This window comes from Arabidopsis thaliana, chromosome 5, assembly GCF_000001735.4.
Source record: "Arabidopsis thaliana chromosome 5, partial sequence".
In the NCBI taxonomy this organism is placed as follows: domain Eukaryota; kingdom Viridiplantae; phylum Streptophyta; class Magnoliopsida; order Brassicales; family Brassicaceae; genus Arabidopsis; species Arabidopsis thaliana.
This window is the reverse complement of record NC_003076.8, coordinates 11,135,934-11,156,530: the sequence shown is the minus strand read 5'-3', so window position 1 is coordinate 11,156,530 and position 20,597 is coordinate 11,135,934. Positions and strand designations below refer to the sequence as shown.

Below are 20,597 nucleotides of genomic sequence, written 5' to 3'. Positions count from 1 at the left end.
AAGTTTTATCGAGTAAATGAGTCGCAAAAGCAACTAGGTAAACTTGTATGTCCTGAGTTAGTGGGGAATGGGTTAGGTATTGCCCTTGTTGTTGTTGTAGTTGTACGTTTGGATTGGATTGAGAATGGATGGTCGTGGGGGACCGCAACCAAGATTTAAAGTGTTGAAGAATCCTGGTCGAGCTCAGTAACAAGGGCTTGTAACTCAAGTGAGAGCAAAAGGGGAAGCAGGTAAGTTGTTTCGGAGAAAACTAAGAAATAGTGAAGGAGAAGTTGAGGAGATTTTTAGAGAAAGAGTAAGAGCCAAGGTGGGTGATGAGATGCGAGTTGCAGAGGACAAGAGCCGAAGGTGTAAAGATCATTTCTAAGGAAGGAGGAAAACGGAAGATGAATGAAATCATTTGGAAGAATGATGAGCAAGACTTATTAATCGGAGAAAGGCATGAGGGAAGTGATGAAGCTGAGAAGAAGTAAGTGATTAGAAGGAAAGTTATTGGAGATCACTTAAATGAAGAGTAAGCAGCACATCGAAGTAGTGGGTGAAGAAGAGATTGAGTATTGGGGGAGCAAAACCATTTAAGAGACATAGGTGGTGATCACAAATCAATATATGGTGAGTAACGATGGAGTTCGAGAAAGGAGATGGAGTATATTTTTGGGATCATTATAAAGGGAAAAAGGAGGCGTAGTAAGACAAGGTGAGGTGAATCAAAAACTGAGAAGGTGAAGTTTGATCAAAGGAATATCGTTATCGGAGGGATGTGGGAAGAAAACTGCGTCTAAGGATCAAATGGTAATGTTCGAAGAAGGATACATGATCAGAGAGTAAACGGGTGTAAGCGGGATGATCAAGATAGAGATAATGCAAAAAGATTATCGAGCGAGTAAAGGTGCAAGGTATGAAAGATCCAAAACTTAAAGGAGAAAGTCGGTAAAGAAGAGTGATGAGTTAAGTAGTTCAACTGAAGCCGCTAAAGGGAGAAGTGTACAAAATATGAGGAGGTTGTAGATTCAAAGAAGATGATCAGTTAAACGAAGTTAAGATTGGAGGTATCGTAAAGGTAAATATGAGAACGAAAGGAAGTCGTACCGAAAAGGAAAACAATCGAATGTAAGCATTAAAGGAGTAGAGAGACAATGATCCACGGAATCAAGTCTTGGAGTTAATATCGGAGGATGATATATGAAGAATGATCCAAGTCATTAAAGGAAATGGCAAAGTTAAAATGATGGGGACAAATCAAAGTACCTGAGAAGAAACCAGAGAAAAGTTGGTTATGGGAAGAATAGTCAGAGGAGTTAAGGAAGTGTTTGAGAACTTATGAATGGGTCAAGTCTTTTTGTTGAAAAAGATGAAGGAGTCATCAACGGTCCGTCACCCCGGCCAGTCTATCGATCGGGAAGTCATGAAGGTATCAAGTTACTGAGTGAGAGTTAAACCATAGAAATAGATTTACCCTAAGCCTTCTTGACCTTAAGAGTCTCAGATAAGGTACGTATGGGTTTTATTTATTCTCTTGAATGTGATTGTGTGATTGTGTGAATAGTTGGTAGATTAGTTGCTTAATTTAAATTATGCATGCATCCGTGTTGAGTGGGGTCGACTCCGGAGTGTTGAGTGATCCCAAGTTTTTGTGTGTAATTGTTGAGGGTGCCTTCCTAATTGGAGTAGTCATTAGATTGAACTGTTCCCTGAAGCCGAACCCTTGTTGTGGAGAAGCGAGTAGTTGAAGTATCTGTGGTAAACATCGAAGAATCTCTTTACCGGTCAGATAAATGTTCAAGTAGTGAGAATTCAGTTGGGAAATGGCTTGAGTCATGGTACATTAAGGAAGTAACCTTCGTACCCCAAGAAGTTAAAAAATATAAGAGAGTCAGAAGATGCTAGAGATGAAGAAGCTTTCCTAATCACTCCAACTTAAGCTTTTATGATTTAAGGATTTCTCAGAATGGAGTAGTTTGTGGTATCAAATATTGACAAAGCAAGAAACTTGTGGGAAGAGTTATCTCTACCTTCGGATAAGATATTACCATCAAGACGAGAATAGAAGTTTTCAATAGCTGAAATTATGTAAAGAGCGATTCAGCCAAATGAAAGACTAGGGATTGGTGAAAACTGTGGCGAGACGAATTCAAGAGAAGGTGGAATAATAATAAGCAATGAGTGATAGTGAAGATAATCAAGTTGTCCAAGGTGGCGAGAAGGAGCATTACATGGAGAAGGACTTAAGAATCTTATGAGCGAGTGTCAGGAGAAACCTAAGAAGAAGGAGATGCCCAAAAGATAAAATTTGGGGACAAATTCCTTTAAGGGGGGGGGAGGGGTAGAATGTAATGACCCTCGCTAAGGGGTAAACGCCCAAGCGGAAAAACATCGAGGAACATCTGAGGATGACCTGAAAGAGAAAATAAATAGTTAAGGAACGAAATCCAAAGAGACGATCAAGGCAAGAATGAATATGGTTAACTCTAGTTCGAGATGGGGTCATCCGGGAGAAAGTTGCCCTGGGTACATGGTCGATTCCCATATGTGCCCAAAAAGTGTTAAACCATCAAAGGGCAAAAGATATTACTATTTGGGCAATAATGGGCAAAGATGGGCAAGATTGGGCAATACGGGCGTTCCACGGGCGAAAATTTGCCCTGTCGGGCATTGACCGCCCTTTGACCGCGCCATGGACACGTGGACTGGCTTACTTGGAGCCCAAGAAAGTTGCTTGGAGCCAAAATTATGAGGATTGGAGCCGAAGTTTCCCCTTCCACGTGTCATCGTCCCATTCCTGCAGCATATGTGTCTTCACGGGCGGGCGACATGTGTCCCGCAAGGTGTCACCACCAGATGACATGCGTTTGCTTGGAGCCCAAGCTGTTCCACCTATAAATGCTTGGCCAAACTCGAGCCATTTGATGGGAGAATGGAGAGTGATCCGAATGGCTGCCCGACTCATAAAAATCGCCCGTAATCGAGAGAAAACTTGCCCACAATTGAAAAACTCTGCCCGTGACTGCGATTCTTTGACCGTGAGTGAAGAAATCATGTCCGTGATCGAGAATTCCTGCCCATGAGCGAGAAATCCATGCTGTTATCCTGTCCGATCGAGAACCTTCCGAGGAACCCGTCCCATAAATGTGTGTTCAGAGTAAAGCTTCATGAATCAAGGTTGCTTCTATCAAGAGATGTTAGATCAAGATGAAGAGAGGTAAATTGAGCTGGGATCAAGATTGGGAAGCCATGGAATGTCCGAGAATCGTTGAAGCTAACCTTAAACCTTCAACCGAATCTCTGTGAGTCTCGAAGCGTGTGATATGGCAAATGATAGGTTTGAGTGTTTATTTGGGTGATTGATTGCTTGTTTGGTTGCATGATCATATACTCTTGCATTCATTGATTTATTTCATGAATTATATGAGTATTAACTAATGGTGTGATGGTACTAAGCCGCATATGAGATCTTTTAGATTCTTATGCTTAAGGGTTAGGTTTGGGAGGTTGTGATGAGTAAGAATATTGATGATTCTATGAGTTTGAGTAACCATATGTCTCATAATATCTTAAATGTTGGGTCTTAGTACGTGGTGCTCTTGGTAGGAGGTAGAGACCATAAGCGTATCAAGATTGTGGTATGTCTGACCTTCGTAGTGAACCGTGCTATTCTGGGGTCTTGTAACGTTGTTACTTGATCGCCATGAAGTACGGAGAACTTGGAGAGACGGGCCTAACTACCCTGGCCGAGTGTCTACACGATGGTGTAGCGTTTGGTAGTGATGTTCCGGTTGCATACCTTTGTGGTTGTAACGCGGGAGATCACGGGAGTGTGTGTGTTTGGCGTTGGGTTTGAAGGCAGCATATAAGGCCCTTTTAAAAACTTAATAAAACTGGAGTCTTAGTTGCATGTGCATATTTTTGGTAGATGCTTCGGTAAGTTGCCTTTTGTTGTTATTCTCTGTTGCATGTTTCGGGTTATGATAATGGGATGGGGAACTAATATCTGTTGCAGGTAGACCGAGCTCACTAAGTAATCTTAGATTACTTATGATTCCATTTTGTTTTGCAGGAAACCTTAGTGGGAACCATTAGAGGGATGCTCAGGACGTAGGAAAGCCAGTATAGAGTTTGTAACTTTTTGAAAAACTTAATGATTATGATTTTTGTTGGATTTGAGCGTGTATGCTGAAGGGCCCATTGTTGAAACGTTTTGGATAGTTGAGTGTGTTTCATGCGATATTAGTCTTGTCTAGACTGACATAACTCACGATCATGGCAAGGGTTGAAAAGCCTAAACCGTGTTCGTGAGGGATGTTCATGTGGATAATCTGGCTAAGGGTCTAAAGCCATTTGGAACCTAAGTTGGGTTGTCCGTGTGAGCTATCAATGTGGCGTTTTCGGGTTGCCCTTGGCTTGTCCGGCCATAGAGCGATTCGGGGGCGTTACAGTTTCTATGAGGAACAAAGGAGGATGCTGGTCTAAGCTACCGGCAAAACCTATTTCACGAAACCTTGTCAGAAAAGACCATCCTTGCCGCGGGCGGGGATGATCTTGAACCGAGAGACAAACGTGAGTTGTCACCTCGCCCAGGTGAAGAATTCTCTTCAATTAGCCAAGATGACCTAAGGAGAATCCAATCCAGGATGGAAGGCGTCGATGATAGCAGATGGAGGCTTCAAACGCGCATTAATCGACTAGAAGATAATGACGCGAAAGAAGATGTGGCTTTGGAGGACGTGATAAGAAGACAAGGTGAAGTTGAGGAGAACCAAGTCAAGAACGTTGATGATCAATCAAGGATACAGGCATCACTTAGGATAGTGACGATGGAATCCTCAAGGAAATACGTGGAATTGCTTGATAGAATTCTTGATTTGGACCAGAAAGTTGATAACCTAATAACATGCATAGAAGGGCATGAACCAATGGAGAGCGAAGAAGAAGACTCTAGCCCCCATGTGCTTTGCGATGCGGCTACAACTTACCGAGATCCTCACGACCTTAAAGAAGATGAAATCGACAAAAGGAATGAAGATCCTCCCGGGAGGACAAGCGTTTACAACCAGTCACTCTCCTAGAAGACCAGTGGCATCCACGCATGATAAGCTTGAGAAGACTTGGAGACTTTAACCGAGCCGTTTCTAAGCTACCTCGAGGTATCCCTTTCTCTAAAGCTTGTTCGGTTTACCATATTGACCATTTCTTTCTTGAGAGTTGCGAAACAAGGAGAGAGATGAAGGAATTGTACGAGGAAGCCTTACACCACTTGAAACCGTTCAACACTCTTCGAAAGATAGAGAGCCCGAGAAGATTCCTTGTGACTTGTTCTATACGATGTGTTGAATTCAAGGATGCCCTATGTGATTTTGGATCATGCATCAACATTATGACAAAGGAGACATCGAAGGATCTTAGAATCAAGGAGCTACAACCTTTGGATGTGCGAATTGGACTTGCAGACTCGTCTTTCATGGTTCCCGAAGGGATAGTCTGCAACGTCTATGTTCGGGTTGGAAGGTGCAATGTGCCGACCAATTTCCATGTCATAAAGGTCGAGAAAGGAAGACCCTCTCAACTCATACTAGGAGGTGGGTTCCTAGCCACAGCGGTCACTATAATGGATTGGCTTAATCAAACAGTATTCTTCGCCAACATCGATGATGAAGTGTTCCACAAGATGGTGCCGTTTACCCCGGGCTCAAAAAGGAGAAGGAGGTCAAATGGCGAGAGCACGGAAGAACCTCCCAAGGAGTTTCAATCAAAGAAAGGTCGCCTAGGGCGAAACAACCTATCTTACCACGCCTAGTAAGACCCAACCGTCGAGCCAACGACGTTAAACAAGCGCGCTAAGTGGGAGGCAACCCTTTAGGTAGCTACTTTTCCCTTGGGATTTTTATTTTGCTTTTAGTTTTAACCTTTCTAGTATTTGTTTCAGATTTTATAAAATAAACAAAAATAGAAAAATAGAAAACAGAAAAACCCAAAAAGAAGAGAAGGAAGAAGGGTCACTTGGACCAGTCACTAGGCACCGTGACAACAGGCCCATCTACTCGCCCGAGTAACCGGTGCCGCCAGGAAAAGCCGGCCCAGCCATGCCAAGTCTTAGCCAGAGCACGCTGATTTGCGCCATCACTTGGCCAGAGTTTGCCAATGCGCCCCGACCACCCGCCGGACCTCGCCGGAGTGTGCCACGCCTTTGCCAGACTTGCCCCACCTGGCAGCCCGGGCAACAACTTGCCCACCGGTCCGGCCGAATGCAAACTCATCCGGGCAAGACTTGGCCAACTCGGGCAAACACGTGAATGGACAAGGGGAGTTTCACCACCACGACCGATCGGTCCGCCAATGGATTCGTTTAACACATGACCATTCTGCCCATCGCAACGCCCGGCGACCCCATCCAACACCCGGACGTTACTTGCCCACCCACTCCACCCTTTCGGCCAAGCCCGCAACTGCCCACCATCCATTCACACCATCCGTCACCACGAATTTGATCTTATTTGTTGTCGTATAAACTACAACAATATCAATTTATCTTAGGTATGTTTTTATTTATTTTGTTTCGTTAAAGCTATTAGTGGTTTTAGGTTTTTGTTTCAAGGAAGAAGCGAATGGAGATCAATATCATGGAATTCGACCTCACTAAGCCGAGTATGGCCGATGTTAAGCAAGGAGAAAGACCATCCGGTTAGTCACCACATACAAGGTGACATTGATTATAACTTATCTTTCTCACGTATTCATCCCAATGCTTATTCTCACACCGGGGACTGTAACGCCCCCGAGATGCTCTATGACCGGACAAGTCACGGGCTCCCCAAAAATGCCACATTGAGATTGATCATCAATATCCAACCGAGGTTCGAGAACCAATCCCAACCCTTGGCCAGTGTATAGACGACCACTCTCCCACTTAAACATCGTTTATGCTTGCCAACCCTCGCGATATTTAAGTGTTGTGCCGACTAGGATTAAGTCATTATCAGTCATTACGACACAACATGTTACCAAACATTTATAAATTTCATGGCTAGGGCCTATGTAGTGACCCCCATAAGGGCATCAGGCACGGCCAAAGGACCAAATGAGAAACTTTTGCCCGAATGCAAAGCCAATTGACCGCGTGTGTCCAAACGGTGCCAAAACATCAAAGGGCAAGAATGGGCACGAATGGGCAAAGATGGGAAAAGAAGGGCGTGCCACGGTGAAGTTTGCCCCACCGGCCGCGGAACCGACATGAGTAGGACACCTCACTCGCGGTGCCTTGCGGCTCAAGTTACCAACCTTGGAGCCGAAGTCAGCTGAGTCTTGGAGACGAAGTCAGCTGAGTCTTGGAGCCGAAGTTGATGGGTGGTGGAGTGACACTCGTTGCCACCTGTCACCACGCTGTCGTTCGAGACACCTGTCGCCTGTGGGCGCGGCAGCTGTCCGGACTTGTGGCAGCGGGCGGTAATGCATGGCCAACCTTGGGCGGATTATAAATAGAGCTCTCTCCGCCTAGTTTCATTTTTGAAGGCAAGAGAGAGAGACTAAAAGGCTGTCCGATTAAAAACTCGACCGAAACTAAGAAAAACTTGCCTGAATCGATAAAACCTTGCACATGGTCGAGGAAACATTGTTTCAGACTAGAGATATTTTACGTTGCTTCTGCAAAATAACTTGTTTCAGACTAGAGATATTTTACGTTGCTTCTGCAATAGGATATTTTACGTTGCTTCTGCAAAATTACTTGTTATTATGTAAATTTTAACAAGGATCCGATATAAAGATATATTTTTGGGTAACTCTTTGCCAAGTATAAGCTATATACTATGCATAAAATGTTTTCTTAAAGGCAGCCGAGTGTTTAATGATATAAGACCTAGTCCGGGTCGCTCAACACTATAATATCACGAGGGTTGGCAAGCCTAAGTGGTGTTCCTAGTGGGTGGAAGGTCGATTATAATTTGGTTAAAGAACCGGATTCATCTGGAACCTCTACTAAGTTGTGATCGATCAACTTCACTGTAGCGTAACTGTGTCACCCGTGGCTTGTCTAGCCATAGGGCAATTCGGGGGCGTTACAATTTTTGTTATCAGAGCATGGTTATGCGATGCTCGTGGACACTTGGGTTTTCGATGATTTTATCGAGTAAATTTAAGTCGCAGAATGCAACATTAGATTCCGGTTGTTCGTCTTTTAGATGGCTAAGTGGGGGATAGGTTTACCTCGTTTTGCAGATGTTGTCTAGCAAAGGAAGCAACACAGTCAGTTCGTTGCACGGTCTTAATGTGCCCAACCCCGAAAACTTTGCTCCGCCGAGCAGTACGGACGATGACAGTTTGTCTGTGGCCATGAATGATCAAATTATGGCCGAAGATAGTAAATCTACTAAGTCCGATATGTCAATTGAATCTGATCCGTCTGAATGTTCGGAGAATGATGATGATCATCATGACCCGTTATCTAGTGAAGAAGCGAACCATGTTGAGTGGATGATCACCGATGATGGCAATTTATTTCTGGTACCAACCGAGAATGCGACCGAAGAACAAGCGAACGATAGTCTTAACAACATGCTATCAATAACCCGATTTTCACCGATTTTATCTATGTTTTAGGTATAAGATTTTGAGTCTTTATGTTATTTCTCGAGTCTTTTTAGTCTCTTTTTAAGTATTCTATGTAATGGGACAACAATGGAGATAAGGAGACATTTTGGAGCAAAAGCTAAGGAAAAGGAAGCTAAGGACGATTTTGGTTCAGAAATCAGCGAGGAGTGTCGATCGAATCACTCTTTGTGTCGATCGACACCAGTTTCGGCCCAGCAAAAACCCTAGACGCTTTCGAGTTTACAGAAGCTCAAATTTGCCCAGAAGACTTCCCTATGTGCATTATTAGTCCCTGGACGTTTTTAGGGTCTATATATATTGTTTTTAGACCTAAGTTTTGTAAATAAAGTCTTTTATCAAGTTCTTTGCAAAACCCTATTGTGAGAGACATAAGCTATTCATCCATTGTTCTTGAGAGATTCTAGTTTTTAATACAATGAAGAGATCCTTTTTTTCCCCTTCTCTATTTATTGTGTTTATGCTTTCTATCTCAATTATGTCGTTTGTTTCATTCAATATGTATGAGTAGTCTGCTTGTTAGGAATAGGGTTTCTCATTAGGGATTCATATGGTTTAGTAGATTGCCCCCTTTGCTAGGTTATCTGTAATTCTTCATCTTTGATTATGCTTAATGCTTGATCTAGAGTAATTAACTAGATCTTGAATACAGACAATAGATATGCCCGCCATAGGTATCTGTATATGGATCTATTATTTGATGAGTCTGGTTTATAGGTGTGTAATAAGAATCGGCCTATTTACTAAGATGAACAATTGAACTCGTTAAGAATGCATATTTAGGTTGATAGTTTCTCGGCTTCTCCGGTTATTATTGGCTCTAGATATAGGGAGTTTCGCGGCACGCCCACTGGTTATTCCATAATTAGAGTTTGAGTTTAAGAATGGTTCGATAACAACCTAGCTTTTATTAGATCTACTAACCAATCGTTTCCTGAGAATACCCTGTTCCTAGCTCTTTTCCTAATCGTTTACAACCCAATCAATCTGCTGTCTTTTTACTTTGTTTACTTACTATTTCACTCATACCCTCCTAGCTTAATCTCAACATTTAACTCATTGTTTGAACAAAAGAACTCCGTGAATTCGATCCTAAAATACTGCAAATGATCTCTTATTTGAGAGAGTAGTTCTACGTAATTTGAACCATATCAAACTTGGCGCCGTTGTTGGAGTTCTTGGGAATCATCATTGAGTTTTGTTTAGTGAATTTGTCTAGTTTTTACTTCTATTTTGTTACTCACGCGTTTCTTGTTTTCTTCTTTTCTGTGTTTCAGGTGTATGCCTAGGCAAACAAGGAGCACAAAACAGAAGGAGCATATCAACTTGTCTGTTCTGGACTTGGGAAAACTTGAACGCACCAACCGAAAAACTCAGAAATTAGCAATGGCTGACAGGGTCATCAGAGCTGCAGAAGGAGTTTTGAGAGATGAGGATGGGTGAGCCTACAATGAGGCTGGTCAGAGATTGGATGATCATGGACTCATCCTACCTGAGGACGCCAATGAGGATCAAGCGCGCCTCAATGCGCAGTTAGCTGCTTGAGATGGAGAAGGGCACGGTGTCGAGCGACACCAACTGGGTGTCGATCGACACCATCGGGAGCAGCACGCCGATGCAGTCGGTGTCGAATGACACAACAGAGGTGTCGATCGACACCAACACCAGATTCCTGCACCTATTCCTTCAGCTGCGGAACCACGTCGTACTCTTGGGGATTTCAACAGGTCATACCTGTTCTATGCTAATTGATCAGCGATTGTACCCCCACCATTCTAGAGGAACGATTATGAGCTGAAGCCTGGCTACTTTGCTTTAGTTGGCCAGCGTCCTTTCCATGGCTTATCTCATGAGCAGCCAATGGATCATATCGAGAGATTTGAGGACCTTGTTCTGAGCATCCAGGCTAATGGAGTCTCAGAGGACTACCTTCTGTGCAAGCTCTTCCCTTATTCACTTGCTGGGGAAGCAGCTTCTTGGCTGAAGCAACTTAAAGCAGGGTCCCTCAAGACTTGGAGAAGCATCAAGATAGCCTTCTTGAACAATTTCTACGATGATGCTAAGTCTGAGGAGTTGAGAAACAAGCTGTCTACCTTCACACAAGGTCCAGCTGAAGCTTTCAAGGCTGCTTGGGTTCGTTTCAAGGAATACCAACGAGATTGTCCACATAATGGTTTCAGTGAGGTACAACTTCTAGGTACCTTTTTCAGAGGAGTTGATTGGAGATACCAGATGGCTTTAGATGCAGCAAGCAATGGTAACTTCAACACACGTTACCCAGCTAATGCTACAGCCCTGATAGAGAACCTTGCTTGCAGCAACAGCACCAAGAATGCTGATTTTGAGAGGAAGAAGATTGCTAGAGCTATTTCAGGAAATCAGATCGCAGAGGTGAATGCTAAGCTGGATTCAGTTCATACTTGCTCACATGGAAGAAGCATGTCTAATTTGCTGCTGAGGAAGAAACTATTGAGCCTGACCATGAGTCAGAGGAATGAGTCTTCTACATAGATGGTGAGGGATACAGGAAGTTTGGGCAGCCACATGGCAACTTCAGTGGCAACAGGTTTACAGGGAACCAGGTTTCCTCCAACTACACTCCAAAGCCTGCTTTCTAGAAGACTTTTCCTCAAAGCAGCTTTTAGAGGAACTTTAACGCCCGCGATCCTCAATAGGATCGCTGGCTAGGACTTGGTCCGAGAGAAGAAGGTGGAGTCTCGGACAAGTGAGAAGGAGCTGGCCATAAGCTCGGACAAAGGAGAAATCATGCAGGCTAAGCTAGGATCGTAAAGAAATCAGTTGGGTCAGCTCGCCCAAAGCTCAAGCTCAGCTGGAAGGAGTGACGGTTACTCAGGTCGAGTGACAGTCCAGCTCGGGCAGCTGGACGAGTGACGGTTGAGCTCGAGGTAGCTGGACGAGTGACGGACGAGCTCGAGGTAGCTGGACGAGTGATGGACGAGCTCGAGGTAACTGGACGAGTGACGGACTAGCTGGGCGGTTATGGGCGAAGAGATACAACTCTTCGGAAAGGCGCAACTCTTCGGAAAGGTGCAACTCTTTGGAAAGGTGCAAGGAACGGATGTGTTGATTCGGGAAGCATCCACTCACCACAACACACCGAAAACACAAGAAACTCACCATTAAAACTCTCTCCCTCTTGGGAGAATAAATAGTCTTAGGATTCGGTAGCCGGGCTGTGGCCGACAATAAAGAAGGAGGGTCGGATCGACCTAACCTCGAGAAGGAAGGTAAGGGATCCTAGACTTTGAGTCTAAGGGTTCTAGGATGTGAGTTAGTAGCCGGATCCTTGAAAGGATCGACTAGAGGGCTGGGTAGTTTCCGGGTCATGTGCATCCTACACAAGACTCGGTCCGGGTAGGGATCGGCTGAGCCGGGACGCGGCTCGGCGGAGGACCGGCGGGTCTTAACTGACCTGCCGAGAATCGGCCAGACTGATGCGCGATCTTCCCCTCTCTGAATTCTCTCCACGGATCCGAGTAGTGTATGGCATATAGAGCATTGCATGGACTTGCATATGATTAAGTAAATGAGATTACTTATGGCTCTATGACTTTCAGGAACGAATGGTGATCGTGGGAAGGACTTGGCTTAAGCGCGAGAGACTCAAGGCCAGGATGATGGGTGGTGATAGTTCGGATAGTCTAGGGATCGATTATATTACTTGTAATAGCTTATATGCAAACTCATAGGTTGTATCGAATCCTTTGCTTAATCAATAAAGTATTTGATTGGTTGTTTACTCTATTCGCGTCATATATTGAATCACGGAATCATATGGAACGGATTAGACTAGGAAAGAACCTCATAAACGGTTAGGGCCGAGTCACTTAGTGGCTTGGGTCGAGAGAACTCGTCCGGACTTTAGGCAGTCTGGATTGGGGCCTTTCAAGTTGGTATCAGAGCATGCTTGGTTCTAGGACTAGGTGTTGGGTTAAGGGGTATCACCCCTTGTCGGCTTGAGAATCTCGCGATAGTTGTTCTCGAACATATCTCAAGGCTGGGCACGAGACACTTCATGGGCAGTACGGACCCGATTGTAGCCGATGAGTGGAGGAGTAGACTCAAGAGGAACTTCAAGTCTACCCGCTGCCTTGAGGATTACCAAAGGGACATTGTGGTCCACTTCCTTGAAGGAGACGCCCATAACTGGTGGTTAACCGTCGAGAAACGCAGAGGGGACGAGGTCCGGTCCTTTGCGGATTTCAAACACGAGTTTAACAAGAAGTACTTTCCATCGGAGGCTTGGGATAGGCTTGAATGTGCGTACCTCGACCTAGTTCAAGGGAACCGCACGGTGCGTGAATATGATGAGGAATTTAACCGCCTAAGGCGTTATGTGGGACGTGAACTTGAGGAGAAACAAGCTCAAGTGCGTCGATTTATCCGTGGACTAAGGATAGAGATCCGCAACCATTGTTTGGTCCGGACATTCAACTCGGTTTCCGAATTGGTTGAAAGGGCAGCAATGATTGAGGAAGGGATCGAGGAGGAGAGGTACTTGAACCGGGAGAAAGCACCGATCCGGAACAATCAATCCACCAAACCCGCGGATAAGAAAAGGAAATTTAACAAGGTGGATAACACCAAGTCCGATGCTAAGACCGGGGAATGCGTGACCTGTGGTAAGAGCCACAGCGGAACTTGCTGGAAGGCCATAGGTGCATGTGGCCGGTGTGGAAGCAAGGACCATGCGATCCAAAGTTGCCCGAGAATGGAACCAGGACAGTCCAAGGTTCTCGGTGAAGAGACAAGGACTTGTTTCTATTGCGGAAAGACTGGACATCTAAAGCGAGAGTGCCCTAAGTTGACTGCGGAGAAGCAGGCCGGACAAAGGGACAATCGCGGGGGAAATGGACTGCCGCCTCCCCCAAAGCGGCAAGCCGTGGCACCGCGAGTTTATGAGTTGTCGGAGGAAGCTAACGATGCCGGAAACTTCAGGGCGATCACTGGTACGTTCTCACAACTCCCTATTCATTATTTCAATAACTGCATTTGCATTGCATCATACATATGGGAAAGGGGAGGTACTCAGCATTCTAAGGGAATGTGTAGGGACCTTGAGAGGTGGTGACGTAGTAACGCACACTCTATTTGATTCTGGGGCTACACATTGTTTTGTTAGTCCAGAATTGGTTGAAACAGGTGGGTTCAGGAAAGAACCAAACACCGATTATGGAATGGTACGAGCGGCCGGCGGACAGGCAATGTATCCGACCGGACTTGTTCGGGGCATCTCGGTTGTAGTGAACGGTGTCAATATGCCCGCGGACCTAATCATTGTCCCACTAAAGAAACATGATGTTATCTTAGGGATGGACTGGTTGGGGAAGTACAAGGCTCACATAGATTGTCACCGAGGACGGATACAATTCGAGAGGGACGAGGGTATGTTAAAATTCCAAGGAATAAGAACAACCTCGGGAAGCTTGGTAATCTCGACAATCCAGGCTGAAAGGATGCTCGGGAAAGGTTGTGAGGCATATTTAGCCACGATCACAACCAAGGAAGTGGGGGCGAGTGCGGAGTTGAAAGACATTCCGATCGTCAACGAGTTCTCGGACGTGTTTGCGGCTGTTAGTGGTGTACCACCGGACCGGTCAGACCCGTTCACGATAGAACTCGAGCCCGGGACAACCCCCATATCTAAAGCTCCGTACCGGATGGCACCAGCGGAAATGGCGGAGCTAAAGAAACAGTTGGAGGAGTTGTTGGATAAAGGATTCATCAGGCCGAGTAGCTCACCATGGGGTGCGCCGGTTCTGTTTGTGAAAAAGAAAGATGGTAGCTTTAGGCTATGCATCGACTATTGGGGATTGAATAAAGTTACTGTGAAAAACAAATATCCTTTACCCCGGATAGATGAGTTGATGGATCAACTTGGAGGTGCACAGTGGTTTTCAAAAATCGACTTGGCCTCAAGATATCACCAAATTCCCATAGCGCCAACGGACGTGAGGAAAACGGCTTTCCGGACAAGGTACGACCACTTTGAGTTTGTGGTCATGCCATTCGGATTGACCAATGCACCAGCAGCCTTCATGAAAATGATGAATGGGGTATTCCGGGATTTCTTAGACGAGTTTGTTATCATCTTCATTGACGATATCCTTGTTTACTCGAAATCTTGGGAAGCTCACCAAGAACATCTAAGGGCGGTGCTGGAACGGCTAAGGGAACATGAGCTATTTGGGAAGTTAAGTAAATGCTCATTTTGGCAAAGGAGCGTTGGTTTTCTTGGTCATGTTATCTCGGACCAAGGAGTATCGGTTGATCCGGAGAAAATACGGTCAATAAAGGAGTGGCCACGACCACGGAATGCCACCGAGATTAGGAGTTTTCTCGGACTAGCGGGGTATTACCGAAGGTTCGTAATGAGTTTTGCGAGCATGGCCCAACCCTTGACTCGACTGACCGGAAAAGACCCCGCATTCAACTGGTCGGATGAGTGCGAGAAAAGCTTCCTGGAGTTAAAGGCCATGTTGACTAATGCACCGGTATTGGTCTTACCGGAGGAAGGTGAGCCCTATACGGTTTATACGGACGCATCCATAGTGGGACTAGGATGCGTACTGATGCAAAAGGGGAGTGTTATCGCATACGCATCAAGGCAATTGCGAAAACATGAGAAGAATTACCCTACGCATGATTTGGAAATGGCCGCGGTAGTATTTGCCTTGAAGATTTGGCGATCATACTTGTATGGTGCTAAAGTTCAAATCTATACTGACCACAAAATCCTAAAGTACATATTCACTCAGCCGGAGTTGAATCTAAGGCAAAGAAGGTGGATGGAACTTGTGGCGGATTACGACTTGGATATAGCGTACCATCCGTGCAATGCCAACCAAGTCACCGACGCCCTGAGTAGGAGGCGCTCGGAAGTTGAGGCGGAACGGGACGGTCAGGCCGACTTGCTTAGTAGGATCCGGCTGGCTCAGGAACGGGACGAGGAGATAAAAGGATGGGCACTAAACAACAAGACCGAGTACCAAACCTCGAACAATGGTACAATCGTGGTGAACGATCGAGTATGTGTGCCGAACGATAGGGCATTAAAGGAGGAGATCCTAAGAGAGGCGCATCAATCGAAGTTCTCAATCCATCCTGGGTCGAACAAGATGTACCGCGACCTTAAAAGGTACTACCATTGGGTAGGAATGAAGAAAGACGTGGCCAGATGGGTGGCCAAGTGCCCGACTTGTCAAATGGTCAAGGCGGAGCATCAAGTACCAAGTGGGTTGTTACAAAACCTACCTATACCGGAATGGAAGTGGGACCACATAACGATGGACTTCGTCACTGGACTGCCAACGGGGATCAAATCCAAACACAATGCGGTATGGGTTGTGGTAGACCGATTGACTAAGTCTGCGCACTTCATGGCGATCTTGGATAAGGATGGAGCGGAAATCATTGCCGAGAAGTATATAGACGAGATCGTGCGGTTACATGGGATTCCGGTTAGTATAGTGTCAGACCGAGACTCAAGGTTCACGTCAAAGTTTTGGAAGGCTTTCCAAAAGGCCTTAGGAACTCGAGCGAACCTAAGTACTGCCTACCACCCACAGACAGACGGACAGTCCAAACGAACGATTCAAACCCTTGAGGACATGTTGAGGGCATGCGTCTTGGATTGGGGAGGAAACTGGGAGAAATTTCTAAGGTTAGTAGAGTTTGCATACAATAATAGTTTTCAAGCTAGTATTGGTATGTCTCCCTATGTGGCGTTGTATGGTCGAGCTTGTAGAACACCGTTGTGTTAGACGCCTGTGGGCGAACGTCGGTTGTTTGGACCTACGATCGTGGATGAAACCACGGAGAGAATGAAGTTCTTAAAAATCAAGTTAAAGGAAGCCCAAGATCGACAGAAAAGCTACGCCAACAAACATCGAAAGGAATTGGAATTCCAAGTAGGAGATTTGGTGTACTTAAAGGCGATGACCTACAAAGGGGCAGGGCGATTCACCTCAAGGAAAAAGTTAAGCCCAAGGTATGTTGGCCCGTACAAGGCGATCGAACGAGTAGGGGCGGTGGCATACAAACTTGACCTTCCTCCAAAACTAAATGCGTTTCACAACGTCTTCCATGTGTCACAATTACGGAAGTGTTTAAGTGATCAAGAAGAAAGCGTGGAAGATATACCTCCCGGGTTAAAGGAGAACATGACGGTGGAAGCATGGCCGGTACGGATCATGGACCGGATGACGAAAGGGACTCGGGGAAAATCAAGGGATTTGTTAAAAGTCTTGTGGAATTGTGGAGGCCGTGAAGAATACACTTGGAAAACCGAGAATAAGATGAAGGCCAATTTTCCGGAGTGATTCAAGGAGATGGGTAAAGATCAACTTGATGCGGATTCGAGGACAAATCCAATTCAAGGGGGGGGAGACTTGTAACGCCCGCGATCCTCAATAGGATCGTTGGCTAGGACTTGGTCCGAGAGAAGAAGGTGTAGTCTCAGACAAGTGAGAAGGAGCTGGCCATAAGCTCGGACAAAGGAGAAATCATGCAGGCTAAGCTAGGATCGTAAAGAAATCAGTTGGGTCAGCTCGCCCAAAGCTCAAGCTCAGCTGGAAGGAGTGACGGTTACTCAGGTCGAGTGACAGTCCAGCTCGGGCAGTTGGACGAGTGACGGTTGAGCTCGAGGTAGCTGGACGAGTGACGGACGAGCTCGAGGTAGCTGGACGAGTGACGGACGAGCTCGAGGTAACTGGACGAGTAACGGACTAGCTGGGTGGTTATGGGCGAAGAGATACAACTCTTCGGAAAGGCGCAACTCTTCGGAAAGGTGCAACTCTTTGGAAAGGTGCAAGGAACGGATGTGTTGATTCGGGAAGCATCCACTCACCACAACACACCGAAAACACAAGAAACTCACCATTAAAACTCTCTCCCTCTTGGGAGAATAAATAGTCTTAGGATTCGGTAGCCGGGCTGTGGCCGGCAATAAAGAAGGAGGGTCGGATCGACCTAACCTCGAGAAGGAAGGTAAGGGATCCTAGACTTTGAGTCTAAGGGTTCTAGGATGTGAGTTAGTAGTCGGATCCTTGAAAGGATCGACTAGAGGGCTGGGTAGTATCCGGGTCATGTGCATCCTACACAAGACTCGGTCCAGGTAGGGATCGGCTGAGGCAGGGACGCGGCTCGGCGGAGGACCGGCGGGTCTTAACTGACCTGCCGAGAATCGGCCGGACTGATGCGCGATCTTCCCCTCTCTGAATTCTCTCCACGTATCCGAGTAGTGTATGGCATATAGAGCATTGCATGGACTTGCATATGATTAAGTAAATGAGATTACTTATGGCTCTATGACTTTCAGGAACAAATGGTGATCGTGGGAAGGACTTGGCTTAAGCGCGAGAGACTCAAGGCCGGGCTGATGGGTGGTGATAGTTCGGATAGTCTAGGGATCGATTATATGACTTGTAATAGCTTATATGCAAACTCATAGGTTGTATCGAATCCTTTGCTTAATCAATAAAGTATCCGATTGGTTGTTTACTCTATTCGTCTCATATATTGAATCACGGAATCATATGGAACGGATTAGACTAGGAAAGAACCTCATAAACGGTTAGGGCCGAGTCACTTAGTGGCTTGGGTCGAGAGAACTCGTCCGGACTTTAGGCAGTCTGGATCGGGGCCTTTCAGGAACTATGGTAATTCAACTTACCAAGCCCCCCCCCCCCACCCTCATCAGAGACAAGAGTGGAATCGATGCTTGAGCAGATTCTGGAGAGCCAAACAAAGCTTGTTGTGGAATTTAATGGCAAGTTTGATGATGTCTACATAGATCTTAATGGGAAGATCGACAATCTAAGTTCTCACTTGAAGAAGCTAGATGTACATGTAGCTCAAACTGCACAATCTATCAAGAGACAAGAGGGTTTTCTTCCTGGTTACCCTGATGCTAACCCAAAGAAGAGCTGCAATGCCATCTTGATCAGAGAAGGAGAAGATGTGTGTGAGGAATTGGACATTGAAGACGAGTTGGAGCTCGCAGTTGCAGAGATGGTGTCGATCGACACCATACGGGACCCTTTTCTCAGAGACGACTCAATACGACGGTGTCGATCGATACCCCTCTACTGTCGATCGACACTGGATCCGGACTCCACCCTGTGAGGTGCAAATACCTATGCATCCCGAGTTTGTCTACACTCCTCCTATCCCTTATCCGAGGAGGCGTTGTTCTAAGCAGAAGCTTCATGCTGCCAAGTGCACAGCCATAATGGAGAAGATCCTCCATACTCTTCCTAAGGATGTTTCAGAGACATCTTCCGCCTCACTCAACAGGTATGTCAAGCGACTTGTTGACATTGGAATTAGTTCAGATGAAGCTAAGCTGCTTACCAGAGATATCAGTGCAATCATGCTGCCTAAGGCCAAGAAGGAGAAGGCATAGAGAGTAGACATAGCTGAGTACATCCGCACCATTACTCCTGGTTAGACAATTGAGAAGATTCCAGATCCAGGTAGCTTTGTTCTTGATTGCTCTATCTCCACAAGCAGATTCAGCTGCTCTTTGTGTGATCTAGGATCAAGCATCAACCTCATGCCCAAGTCTGTTGCTGAGAGACTAGGCATGACTCACTACAGGCCTACTAGCATCACTCATCTCTTCGCGGATCGTTCCAAGCGAAGCCCTGAAGGAATCCTTGAAGATGTTCATGTTAAGGTTGGTAACTCCATAATCCCTGCTGATTTCGTGGTCCTGGACTATGAGAAGGAACCCAAGGATCCCCTTATCCTTGGAAGAGCATCCTTAGTTACAGCTGGTACTAGGTTTGATGTGAAGAGAGGGAGAATCTCTCTCAAGGTTTGTAATTCAGAGATGGAGTTTGGCATGGATGGTTCAGAGCTTACTAAGCCTATCAGTTGCATTGCCTCCAGCACAGACACACCTCCCTAGATTGATCAGAATCCCACCACAGAGCCACACACAACGCTCCAAACCCGTTCAGCTCGCCAATGAGAGTTGTAGAGGAACGGTGTCGATCGACACCACTACCCCTGTCGATCGACACCCTCGGGTTTCACAGACAGAGGATTCTGCACATTCTCTTCAGCCCACACCAATTGAGGACCTATGTGATAAGTTCTCATCTTTCTCTTCTCCTGTTTTATCTTTGATTAATTCTTTAGATTATTCGAAGACTGCTTCACTAGATAACAAGCCTAGAGTTCCTCGAAAGCTTGTTTCTCTTATTGTTCTTGCAGGTGACGAGAAGAGTGTCGATTAACACACCACTGAGTGTCGATCGACACCAGAAGCTGCTACAACCAGATCCGTTTACACACCACCTTGGAAGGCGAGGCGGCAGATGCAATCCTCCACCACTCCACCCACATCCTGAACTCCGCCAAGTCAAGCTATTGACTCAAAACAAGCGCTTAGTGGGAGGCAACCCACTGGTTTGATTTTTCTTTTCCCTTTCTTTTATTTTCTTTTATTTTTGATTTATTTTTCCCGCTTTCTCTGGATTTGAATGCCACTGGGGACTGTGTCGTCTAAGTCTGGGGGAGGTTCTTACTATTGATGCTTTTATTTTTGTTTCTTATTATTTTTCGTTTTGCAGTTCATTTGGTTACTTCTTTTATTTCCCTTCCCAAAAAAAAAAAAAAACGTTTTCTTTAGTTTAGTTAGGAATCATGATCTATATTTCTCTTGTTTATTGCCTGATTTATGAGTGCTGCAGGTTCGAGCCAATCCGACTATTGGAAAATCTAGATGGCAAACCAACAGACTAGAGGATATCCTAGTTTCCAACTCAACCACTAAGGCTGGAGCTAATCTCACTACTCTTCCTTTTACCTCTTCAAACGGTTAGTATTCATAGATCTTGATTCCTCGTTCATACCTGATATTGAGACCAATGTGATAAAAAGAATATGTTCCTCTCCCCTTATAAAATGAAAAAAATATATATAATGAGAGATTGAGACGACTTTCGGATAGTGTATAGGGGTAGGAATGT

At 45.5% G+C, this 20,597-nt stretch overlaps 1 protein-coding gene and 3 pseudogenes across 4 annotated transcripts; 3 read left to right on the top strand and 1 right to left on the bottom strand.

Moving 5' to 3' along the window:
- Positions 1 to 2,585: 2,585 nt before the first annotated feature.
- Positions 2,586 to 3,065, top strand: AT5G29210 (uncharacterized protein; the record flags this gene model as incomplete). Its single annotated transcript, NM_122795.1, has 1 exon — positions 2,586 to 3,065. The coding sequence occupies one exon, from the start codon at positions 2,586 to 2,588 to the stop codon at positions 3,063 to 3,065; it is 480 nt and encodes a 159-aa protein (NP_198263.1).
- Positions 3,066 to 3,685: 620 nt separating this feature from the next.
- On the top strand, positions 3,686 to 5,854 carry AT5G29100 (annotated as a pseudogene; the record flags this gene model as incomplete). The annotated part of the gene is made up of 1 exon: positions 3,686 to 5,854.
- Positions 5,855 to 5,990: 136 nt separating this feature from the next.
- AT5G29090 lies at positions 5,991 to 6,909 on the bottom strand (annotated as a pseudogene; the record flags this gene model as incomplete). Its single annotated transcript has 2 exons — positions 5,991 to 6,421; positions 6,753 to 6,909.
- Positions 6,910 to 9,879: 2,970 nt separating this feature from the next.
- AT5G29075 lies at positions 9,880 to 20,382 on the top strand (annotated as a pseudogene; the record flags this gene model as incomplete). Its single annotated transcript has 1 exon — positions 9,880 to 20,382.
- Between the last annotated feature and the right edge of the window lie 215 nt (positions 20,383 to 20,597).